General features: G+C 37.0%; 1 protein-coding gene across 1 annotated transcript; it reads left to right on the top strand.

Moving 5' to 3' along the window:
* Window positions 1-752: 752 nt before the first annotated feature.
* LOC145767520 (centrin-3-like) lies at window positions 753-8740 on the top strand. Its single transcript, XM_082579358.1, has 6 exons — window positions 753-871; window positions 4306-4441; window positions 4922-5036; window positions 5370-5458; window positions 5858-5960; window positions 6439-8740. The coding sequence occupies exons 1-6, from the start codon at window positions 855-857 to the stop codon at window positions 6480-6482; spliced, it is 504 nt and encodes a 167-aa protein (XP_082435484.1). The 5' UTR covers window positions 753-854; the 3' UTR covers window positions 6483-8740.
* Window positions 8741-10800: the final 2060 nt, after the last annotated feature.

The raw sequence follows: 10800 nt of genomic DNA on the forward strand, positions 1-10800 counted from the left end.
TCAAAATTCGAATAAACGCTGCTTAATTTTCATGCTCAAAAGTCAAAAGTTTAACTATTTGATCTTTTAGAATAGACTGTCACAAACAGGGCGGAAGCTAACCTCGGTGACATTTTGGTCTTTCGCTGCCATTGTTTTTCTGCAAATTGTTTCTGTTTTATTGTATTTTGTATGCCGGAAGCACTAATAAAAACAAAAGACAGAACTAAATGGACGAAGTTTATATGGGAGATCACAGCTGATCAAACATGATCAATCTGTTGAAGAAGAATAATTGTGTATTTTCGCCAACAAAACAAACAAACGGAACTGCAGCCACTGTGAAAAATTTATCTGGCAACCTTGATTTATACCGTTTGCTTTCAAAGTAATAAGTTTGAATCAACAAGTGAATAAAAAAAAATATAAAAAAAGTAAAAAAATAGTATCATTGGCCAATCCTGTAGATGTTTGCTGGTACACCCCTTCATTTTCTTTGAATTAATAAGTTTGAGTTGGTTAAAAAAAGTAAATTATCAGCCAAGTATTGAAACTTGTATGTTTTGTTGGTAAAGCTTTCGCCACCGTGAAGACCGTTTGTATTTGGACAGGATACCGTACTGAAGAAGAGCTTTATCAATAAATTATACAGGTTTCGAGACTTGGCAGATTGTATTTACTTGTTATGTACGGTGGGCTAGGTTATAACCGTACTATTGCATCTTAGATGAATATTATGATGATTATTAAATACATAAAATAAATCAACATTAGGTTATAACTTATTGCAAAACTGTGTTGTATTAATGCAGGTTGTTGAACTCTTCACATTTGATCTAGTTTATTTAGAAATTGTTTTTTAACATAGTGTCATCATGAGTCTTTCTTTAAGGTAATAATCTTTTATATATTGTGGTAATAAAGATCATATTAATACAATTTTTGGAGATAACATTGTTGAACTATAAACAGATAAAACCAAGCAACAATACATCATTTAACAAAATATGCAAAACTAAATCAAAATTAGCAAACAATGTCGGCTATATTGATTGAATCTTTATCCTCGGACTGGGAAAGCTTCTTGCAGAGCTTAATCCTGGCAGTTTCGCATACTTGTAGAGGCTTTGAATCACTGACGCAGGCCCGGTCACCGTTAAAACTGGTATCGGCACTCGTCAGGAGGACCTAAGATTGAAACTGCCTTTTGGTATTGTATTGTTTCATCAGTTTTCGTGACCGAATCTTCAGCCTGATCAGACCGTCACGTCTGTTGAAGCCAGCTACTGCTGATGAAGCTTCGGTTACAAGCTTTATGTGGCGCTCCACAGCTTAATTGTGGCATGGGTTGCGCATAATGAGCTTTTCTTCTCTGATTTTTTCGATGTTGCAGTTACTCAGGTGTCGAATTTCTGGTGGTTCGTTGGTTTGGTCAGACTTTAAGTTCACAAGTTTGTAGTAAGATTTAGCATGATTGAATTTTCTCACATGGACAGAAGCTACGGATTCTTCCCTAATCCCCATCGGATGGCTCGTTTTGGACTGGTGCTGCTTCGCTTTCAGGCACTTCATTTTCGATTGAAAATTATTCAATGACCCCTCTCAAACTAAGAATTTTGTTCACAGCTAAATGACAAACTGTCTCATCTGCCAACATCTCCAAGAGAATGTTTTCTTGGTGCGCAAAGAATGCATTTTGCTTAAGGACATCCAGTGCAATCTTCTTGACTTTATTGTTCGGAAATTTGACGACTCTTTGTAGCATGTTAATGAAGTTTTTTGATCCATCTGTGATCGCGTGGTAGTGCTTGATTTCAAACCATGCCGGAAGGTAAACTCTAATGCAAAATTCTACGATTGTTGTCAATGTTGTGGTTGGTCGTTGTACAGAAACATAGAAACGGGGTAGCCTATGCGACAGGCCACAGTCAGCCACCTTGCATGGGAAAGTCCTCCAACTTCGAGAAGCTCGAGATCTTCATCAACAGTGCCCAACATTACGGCCATGCAAATTCTGTACCCATAATATTCGTCATTTAGCTGTGAACAAAATCCTTAGTTTGAGGGGGGTCATTGAACAATTTTCAATCGAAAATGTAGTGCCTGAAAGCGAAGCAGCACCAGTCCAAAACGAGCCATCCGATGGGGAAGAATCCGTAGCTTCTGTCCATGTGAGAAAATTCAATCAAGCTAAATCTTACTACAAACTTGCGAACTTAAATTCTGACCAAACCACCAGAAATTCGACACCTGAGTAACTGCGACGTCGAAAAAATCAGAGAAGAAAAGCTCATTATTCGCCACCCATGCCACAATCAAACTGTGGAGCGCCACATAAAGCTTGTAACCGAAGCTTTATCAGCAATAGCTGGCTTCAACAGACGTGACGGTCTGATCAGGCTAAAGATTTGGTCACGAAAACTGATGAAGCAATACAATACCAAAAAGCAATTTCAATCTTGGGTCCTCCTGACGAGTGCCGATAACATTTCCCCCTGCATAAAACTGGCATTTAACGTCTGTCGTCTAGGCTGTTATAATATTATGAAACCCAATTTTGTATTTGTTTGTTGTTACCATCCTGTGCTTGTGCTTGCTCTAAAACCACTCAAATGTGTGTTTCATTGGTTAGAGATATATCATACTCATTATGGTGCCGTTAAACTGTGCATAATGCTATGTGTTATTCATATTTGACCTGAAAATTACATTTTGTGATAATAACCATATATATATCTAGTGAAATTTCGAAAAAAACTTCTTTTGAGACAGATGGGAAAGTGCACATTCTGCTTCTTTTGGCATCAAAATTAGCTCTCTAGCATCACCGCTTACAGAGTTATGGCATTTTTATGGGATTTGACCCCGCATGACCTTTGCGTCAAGGTTGTCACCTGAGTATTCGAGGCAACTTCCCAAAACCACTTTTAAACTTAGGTTTGGGACCAAAAGCAACTATTGAGAGGGGACGTTTTTTGAATTAGTGATTTTTATTTTTTTCACTCCACCCTAATCGGAATTATCAGATGCTGTATCGGAGAATGAGGTTGTCGCGTTGTCACTGGAATACTTGAAGATGCAAAACTGCCCGTTCATGAACGCGCGATGCCATATGATCGGAAGCATTATTTTTCTTTACTGCCGAAGAACCGTTTATCCAATTTCGTACTACTGTACTTTTTTTTATCTTGACCCTGTAGCTTTTGCTTTTCTAATTCCGATTTGTTTCCATCATAAAATCCTTCACAAATTTTGCAAAATACCACCCTAACTTTTCCTTTTGTTCCCTCTGTTTGATAACTTAAAGCAGGTAAATTCCACTTTTTAACTGTATCTTCTTTCACCATGATTTATATTCGCAACGACATTGGTAAACAATAAGCATTAGATGAAAGAATAACTTTTGCGTAACAATTAAGTCAGTATTTACAAGGTTGCAAACATCTTACAGTTCACAAGAGCATTGTCAGCGCATAAAATAGCTTGCGTAATGCTCTGGGGCCTGGGCTACCGCCGTGTGACACAATGAAGAAGCGCATAAAATTTTGTTTGATTAAAGTATACGGCAATTGCTGCCGCAATCCAAGGTTTGTTGATGTGGCGAATGTTTTTGCTGTCGTATATGGAAGCTAATTTCGAGGGCTGAACATGTGTATCACCAAAAACGTTTACAAATTTCAGTTTACATATTATATATCATATATATAATATGTTAAACGCTGTATTGTTGCTCGGTTTTATATGTTTACAAGGGTATCTTATGTGTAGCAAACCTTGCACATTGATGGCTATGAGTTCTTTTTAAACCTAAGTCCCAAGCATAACCTTAGCTTTATTAGTTAGGCTATATATATATACCTTTAATCTATAAAAAAAATTATCTGCTGAGGAAGCCTCAATGCTGCCACAATAGGAACTATTTGCAATCACCAATATAGCCTAGCTTACCTACGTATTCTATGTAGGCTGAAAAGGCCTCATAGCTATCAATTCAACTGTGCAAAGTTTGTGACATTTAAAGACGCCTGTTTATAATTGTATAATATAAATGATAAAATTGATGCTTTGGACTATAAATTTGGTGATAGATAGGTATGTGTGTGATACTAAATTCTGTCAAATTGGAAACATTTGAAGCGTTTAATTTGTTTTATTTGAAACAGTGCAATTGTTTCAATATTCCATCCCTGTGATGCTAACACCAACATTGAGGTCTGTGCTATGTATCAAAACAATCTTAGTTTATCAAGTTATAAGAAAATTGTATATATATATATATATATAATATAAAATACAGTAGTACCAATTAATTTTTGTTAACTGCAGAGGGGAACTTGGTCATGAAAAATCGAAAAGAAAGAAAAGACGAGAACTAACCAATGAACAAAAGCAAGAAATAAAAGAAGCTTTTGAATTGTTTGACACTGATAAGGACCAAAAAATTGACTACCATGAACTGAAGGTAAAGTAGGCTATTTGCCTTAAATAAAACTAAATACCTAGTCCAATGAAATGCTATTGAAATTCAATGACTTTGCATGTTTTTCTATAATGACGTTTAGACACATTACAATACATTAAATGAGGATCGCATCACATATGAAACTGGATGTTAAGGATTTTTTGGGAGTAGCAACTTTTTTTTTCTGGTTTGCATTGAGCAGTCATTTTGTAATGTTAATAATATTTGTGGTATGGTACTATATGATATAGGTACTGTATAACATATTGTTTTTCATTTACCTGATGTATAGGCTATTTAATATTTAGTAACAATAATGGATACAGTTTAAAACATTTGATTTTTAATGTACTATGGTTTACTTCACAGTAAGCCACTAAGATGCACTGAATGGCAAACATTATACATGTGAGTAATGCTCGGTTTGTTTGTAAAGACAGCTTTTGAAGAAAATCAATTCTTATGAATTGTTTTCCTCAGGTGGCCATGAGAGCACTCGGGTTTGACGTCAAAAAAGCTGATGTGCTGAAAGTACTACGTGACTATGACAGAGAAGGCACTGGCACCATAAGCTATGAAGACTACAATGACGTCAGTGAGTCACTATCCATTAATGGTTTGCATTGTTTTAGTAAAAGAAAAAAAAAAAAATTTGAAAACAGTTTTAAAAGCATAGTTGGGAAATGAAATAAATGACCTCATATACTGTAGACACCAAAACAGCTTCCACCCAATTGAAAAGATAATAATTAATTAATTAGTCGAGTGAGTGCAAAGTATCTGTATTGTCTTGCTTACACAAATGAACACATTGTTACTGATAGTCAATAATGCATTATTACGCGTTATTCCACAATCCACACCCGGTGACACTGAAACTACCATTGGATTTCGTGATTTGAATAAATGAAAATAATCTTCTTTGCAGTGACGGAGTGGATGTTGGAAAGGGACCCACAAGAAGAGCTGGCAAAGGCCTTTAAACTATTCGACGATGATGACACAGGAAAAATATCGGTCTGTGTCGCAATATTAGCCTTCTTTCATTACATGCACTTCGTCAGTATTCTGATTTCATGAGTTAAAAAAGGAAACTGAATTTTGCATTTTTAATGACTATCTCACCAGATGGCATAAGAGGTTATAACCATGCCTACCAGTAAAAATGGAAAATATTAATTTTTAATCAACCTCGTCATATTAGAAGCATTGCAATTCAAGTCATAACTTAAGGTTCTATGAGCTAATCCAGCATTAGAATAAAGTGTTTGAATTATGAGTATTGAGGTACTTAAATTTTGCGTTAGATTCTAAAAGCACTAGCTGATGTAGTTATGTTATCTAATATATATTTATTGCACTTTAACCAAGTGTTGGACCTAGAATAACACGTTGCTTCATCTGCGTTTCGAACAGGTCCGTAATCTCCGTAGAGTCGCTCGCGACCTCGGAGAAACGATGTCAGAAGACGAAATACGCGCCATGATCGATGAATTTGACACTGATGGCGACGGTGAAAGTGAGTTTTCTGTTTTACAAGGTTTTGCATTCCCGTTTAATTTAAGAACTTTTATTGGTCCAATATTAAAACCGCTAGAAAGAAGCCTCTCAGCATAGGGATTTCGAGGAATTTAATTTGGAAAAGTCCAAACCCTGCTAATAACGATTCGAAGGTGTACAAGCAAGTACGTCATGACATGAAGTATGCATTTCTTATCAAGCTACTAGTACTTGTAATTTTGCTGCTTCTGTGGCATTGGGTACCACTCTTGTTAGGCCAATCGCAATGCTAGGTTTTCGATTACCCAATCAAAAAGGTCTCAAACATGCTTTTGACTCTTTTGTATTACAAAATTTAGCTCTTTGCATTGGTCGTCAGTTCGCGTAAGTCGTCACTTTTTCTGTTCCCCCTGGCGTAACGAGTTATCCAAGTTCTACTGTACTTACCTATGTTCACCTGTTACAGTATTGTAATCAACTTTCTTTTTTCTTTCTAGTTAACATCGAAGAATTCATTGCTATCATGACAGGAGACACGTAATTCTGACGTGATTTGGTTTAAATGAAGTTTGAGTATCTGCTGTGGTCTACGTCACTTTCACATCACACAAACTCCTGTTCGACTCCTGGCGTGGTTGATATTTTCTTGCCGTTCTCCAACCCATGAAGACCACATTTTTGACACTGGTTCAGCTTCATGCTTAAGAGGTTTTATCGGATGAACAAGTTCAAAAATTGGAATGAAATGTTTATCTCCGCATAGATACGTTAGTTCGAAACAGTGTAACATTTTTTCTTAAGGCTATTGCGCCGGTTTAGAACCGTTTGGATTAAAATCATACACTTCTTATATTCCATGGAAGGCCCGAAAGCTGTTTTCATAATGGTGGATTGTCCTTTTTTTTGTTAGATTGATTACACTGATAAAGTGAAAATGCATTAATAAAACATGTTATTGCATTTTGGCTTCATTCACCAGATATCTGAGACATATTAACTTATTTGTGACTTTGTCGAAGTGTGTGTGTGTGCACTTTTGTGTGCCATGTAGCTGTAGATTCATTCTCTTTATGTGTTCTGTGCATTGGAAGCCGCTTTGGAAGGGAAAGTCGTCAAGTCTAAAACTTTGCAAAGCAATCAATTCAAAACACACATTGTGTAACTGGTGTGTGACGGCTCTAACCATCTTTTTAAGTTGCTTTTTTTACACGTTGTCTGTAGCTGTGTTGTTTCAAGTGTTTTGAAAACATTTGAAAAAGAATACGCCCCTGATTGGCACTCGGCGTCTCTCTTGATTGAACAATTAGATTGTATTAAAATATTTACTTATCCGCATTTGCAAAGATTTAAAGAAATTTTCTTGATGGTGTAAAACTAAAACGTAATAGGTTTTGTTTATGTTTGCTCGTTTTGTATAAGTGTGAGTTGTGACCAAAAATATGTTGTATAATGGTCAATGCTTGTCCCCACGCAAAATTTGATTTAAATAACGGCTTACTTTTGCTGTAACACGCGCTGGTGTGTGCAATGTGCATAGAAATAAAAAAATAAACAAGATTGAAAAAACTTTAACTTGCTTTCTGTCAAACGTCGTATGTTGGACTTTGGTAGTTCTTAAACTCAGGTCTTCAATCGTTATTTGAGCTTGCTGCTTGCCAAATCATTCCAAAGGTTCATCCAAGTTCTTTGCTCTTCAATCATAGCTTTTCTACATACTCCCAGATATAAGAACGTCATAGATAAAGTGATACTTTCACTAGTATTGTTGACATTTTGGTGGACCCACGAGTTACACATTACATCGTTTCGTCAACAATTGATGTTGTTATTATTTTTTATGTTTTTTATTATTTGTCAACAATCAACGAACTCGTGTTGATTAGGTGTATCGTTCGCGTTATAGCTATTGTTGTGTGTCACACCTACAGTCCACCCACGTACTAAATGGTTGAATTAGGCTGTAGTGTTGAAGGTTGCTAAATAACTTTTGCGTCTGAAGTTCTTAGTTTATCACTCATAAACAAGCTTATTTTTTTCAATTTTTATCCTATTTTTGACCAACAAGAAGTGACAGTAGACGGTCAAAATATCATCACTTACTCATCTAGTAGCATTGGCAGGGCAAGGGTTACTTTTGCCCCCCCCAGCACGAGATACTTTTACGTGCCCGTAACTTTCCCAAAGGCCCGTGGAACTTGAATACACCACCACGTATGCTTTGGATGTAATGTGGAAGTGCCTTGGGACCCAAGAAGCTTATTGGTACCGGAACCAAAACATCCTCTCAACCGCTGTACACACATCTATGTTCAACTTCTTGTATATTATCTCATTGAGTGTACACCCCTGCTCCGTTTATTCCTTTGTCTATGCACCTTTCAATTGTTTCCTATCTGGCGACGTTGAGTTGATACATGGGTTGATTTCCAGCCATTAAAATCCATCTTTTTTTATATTGTAGATTTTTAAAAAGACGGCTTTTATTGGCTGGGTTATGTGAACTGCTTTGTCGCGTCCTCAGTAGATGTATGGAGATCACGACTGTAACCAGCTGCTTTTACACTGGATGACTTTGACACGGTTAACTTGGCGGTTGGGTAGCCCCAGCACAACCCGTTCCTGCATGATCGTAAAGTATTCGCTCAGTCAGCAAACCAGTCGTTTTTACGTTGATACAATATGTGGAGATGTTAAATCGATAAAAAAAAAGACGACGACTGATTTATCGACTGATCAGTAGAATTATTTTATGTTTGATAGTGTGTATGGGTTTTGCAGTGTAGCCTGTGAGTTTTGTTTGCGAAGTGTGTTTTTTTTTTTTTATTAAAATGTTAACCAACAAACCGATGGCCGTTTACATCGACAACGCAGCCCATTGAGCACCACACTTTTTAGACGAAGAATTGGCAAGATGAAGAAACATCTTTCGGGGTATGCGCTCGAACAACGCTTTTTAAAGGACTGTTCAGCTGCTTCCAGTGAATAATTTAAAGACAACAACACTTCAGCAAAATCCTCACTCTGTCAACCTCGGTGACCGGGCTGCGTCAGTGGTTCAAAGCCTTTACACGTATGCAAAATTGAATTAACCTCTCAAAAAAAAGTTTTCTCTGTCCGAGGATAGAAGTTTCCACTATCTGGATCCAAACCATAATCAGGTTTTGATGTTCTCAATTGAGATTGAGTCCAGTTAGTTTCGCTGTCGACGTGTTTCTGTGTATACTCATTGTATGTGCGATCATCACCGGGAATTAGAAGACGGAGTAGTTTGCGGTACATCGCTTCAGCGCATTTATTAATTATTTTTACCGAGTGAGCATCACAATATGGCAACTAAATAGCAACAGAAGAAGGTTATTTGCATTATACAAAATATCTCATTCAACGTTCACGTTTTGTAAACGTGACAACGTTACATTTGTACGTCTAATCCGCAAAATTACATTGTCACCTTTATGCTATTTTTGATCATATAAGACTGCACTAAGCTTAAGAAATAGAAACCGTTTTTTTTTTTTTGGTCAGTTTAGTCAACTTTATACTTTTGTCCCTACTATTCGCTAAGGATAAAATAGCTTATACTATTTAATGAAAAATGTGAATTATTTTCATTCAATCTGCTTAAAGAATTCAGCGCATGCCATGGATTCGCAAAATACAGGGTGACCCAAAAAGATTCGTACCCATAAAAATTTTAATTGTGACTTTGGTTGAAAAGCTATTTACTTCAAATTACAACCACACATTATTCAGTTTATGGAAGACCATTGACCAGAGTTTTAGCTTTTTCTGTCAATTTTTAGTCAATTTATGGCTTTCCCAAGATGTGTTCCAAATGTGAAAAAATCGAATAAAACATGGGTACGCATCTTTTTGGGTCACCCTGTATATGGCACTGGACAATCCGGGTATTGTTAGACTCCAACTTTGTTGCAATAACAAAGGTTTGTAATTAGTTAGAGCAGTTAGATATTGTCGCTTAGCTGGGACAGGGGCGAACCCAGCAAGTAGCCTTTGAAGGGAGAGGCGATTTCAACAAACACAATTATGTGTAAGTCTACGTTATGCCGGCCTTGCAAGTACACCGTAAATATAGTTACTTTTTTGTGTTCTAGAAGTGACGATAGCCCTCTTTAGAAATGCCACTAAGCTTGGAAAGGCTATTTCTATAAAACGATTTTATTTGTGAAATAATCTTGTTAGCCTAGCCAGGGGCGAGTTTAACTTATGGAGGGCCCGGAGCACTTTTAGATCGGAGGGCACCGATGAAAAAATTTCTTTCGCGTCGAAAGCGCGAAAGATTTTGCTATGTATCTTTAAAGTCACCCACACCGTTGTTAATGCCTGTTACGCCAAGCTCAGTCGCAATTTTCTGACTAAAAAGTAACCTTGAAAGAAAAAGGAGGCATTTTACAGAAACTTCAAAGGCTGAGAAAATAATAATAACAACACAAAATCACATTTTTTCCACGTCGAGGGACCGTTCAAAAAGAGGGCTCGGGGCAACTGCACCCTCTTCCCTCACTAAGTCAGGGCCTGAGCCTACCCAGAGCGCGCAATCGATAACTTTTGTTTTGCTTGTCTCTTTGAACCACCCTGTAAAGTGCAAAAGATATGGACTTTTGTAAAAGCTACAGCATCATAATATAACCCATGAAATGCTTTGTTCTTTCGTTCAGGATATGCGTAGCTGCGATACAATAAAGAATACAATCATACCCGTTTTGTTCCATTTCCGTTTTGTGCGGAGATCTTGTTATCTCAGCAAATGGTGTCCCGCTTTGAGCTACTGGTATCATAGAAGGAGTCTTGACGCGATATATTGGTAAAATTTAGCTTGATCGAGCGTACCTTCCCAT

The sequence above is a fragment of the Aplidium turbinatum genome, chromosome 3 (genome assembly GCF_918807975.1).
Source record: "Aplidium turbinatum chromosome 3, kaAplTurb1.1, whole genome shotgun sequence".
NCBI lineage: Eukaryota > Metazoa > Chordata > Ascidiacea > Aplousobranchia > Polyclinidae > Aplidium > Aplidium turbinatum.

Bases quoted from the DNA above. Each gene is read 5' to 3' on its own strand.
- LOC145767520 (XM_082579358.1), top strand. The intron at 4,442-4,921 runs GTAAAGTAGGCT...TGTTTTCCTCAG, and splicing joins TTGACTACCATGAACTGAAG to GTGGCCATGAGAGCACTCGG. The intron at 5,037-5,369 runs GTGAGTCACTAT...TCTTCTTTGCAG, and splicing joins TGAAGACTACAATGACGTCA to TGACGGAGTGGATGTTGGAA.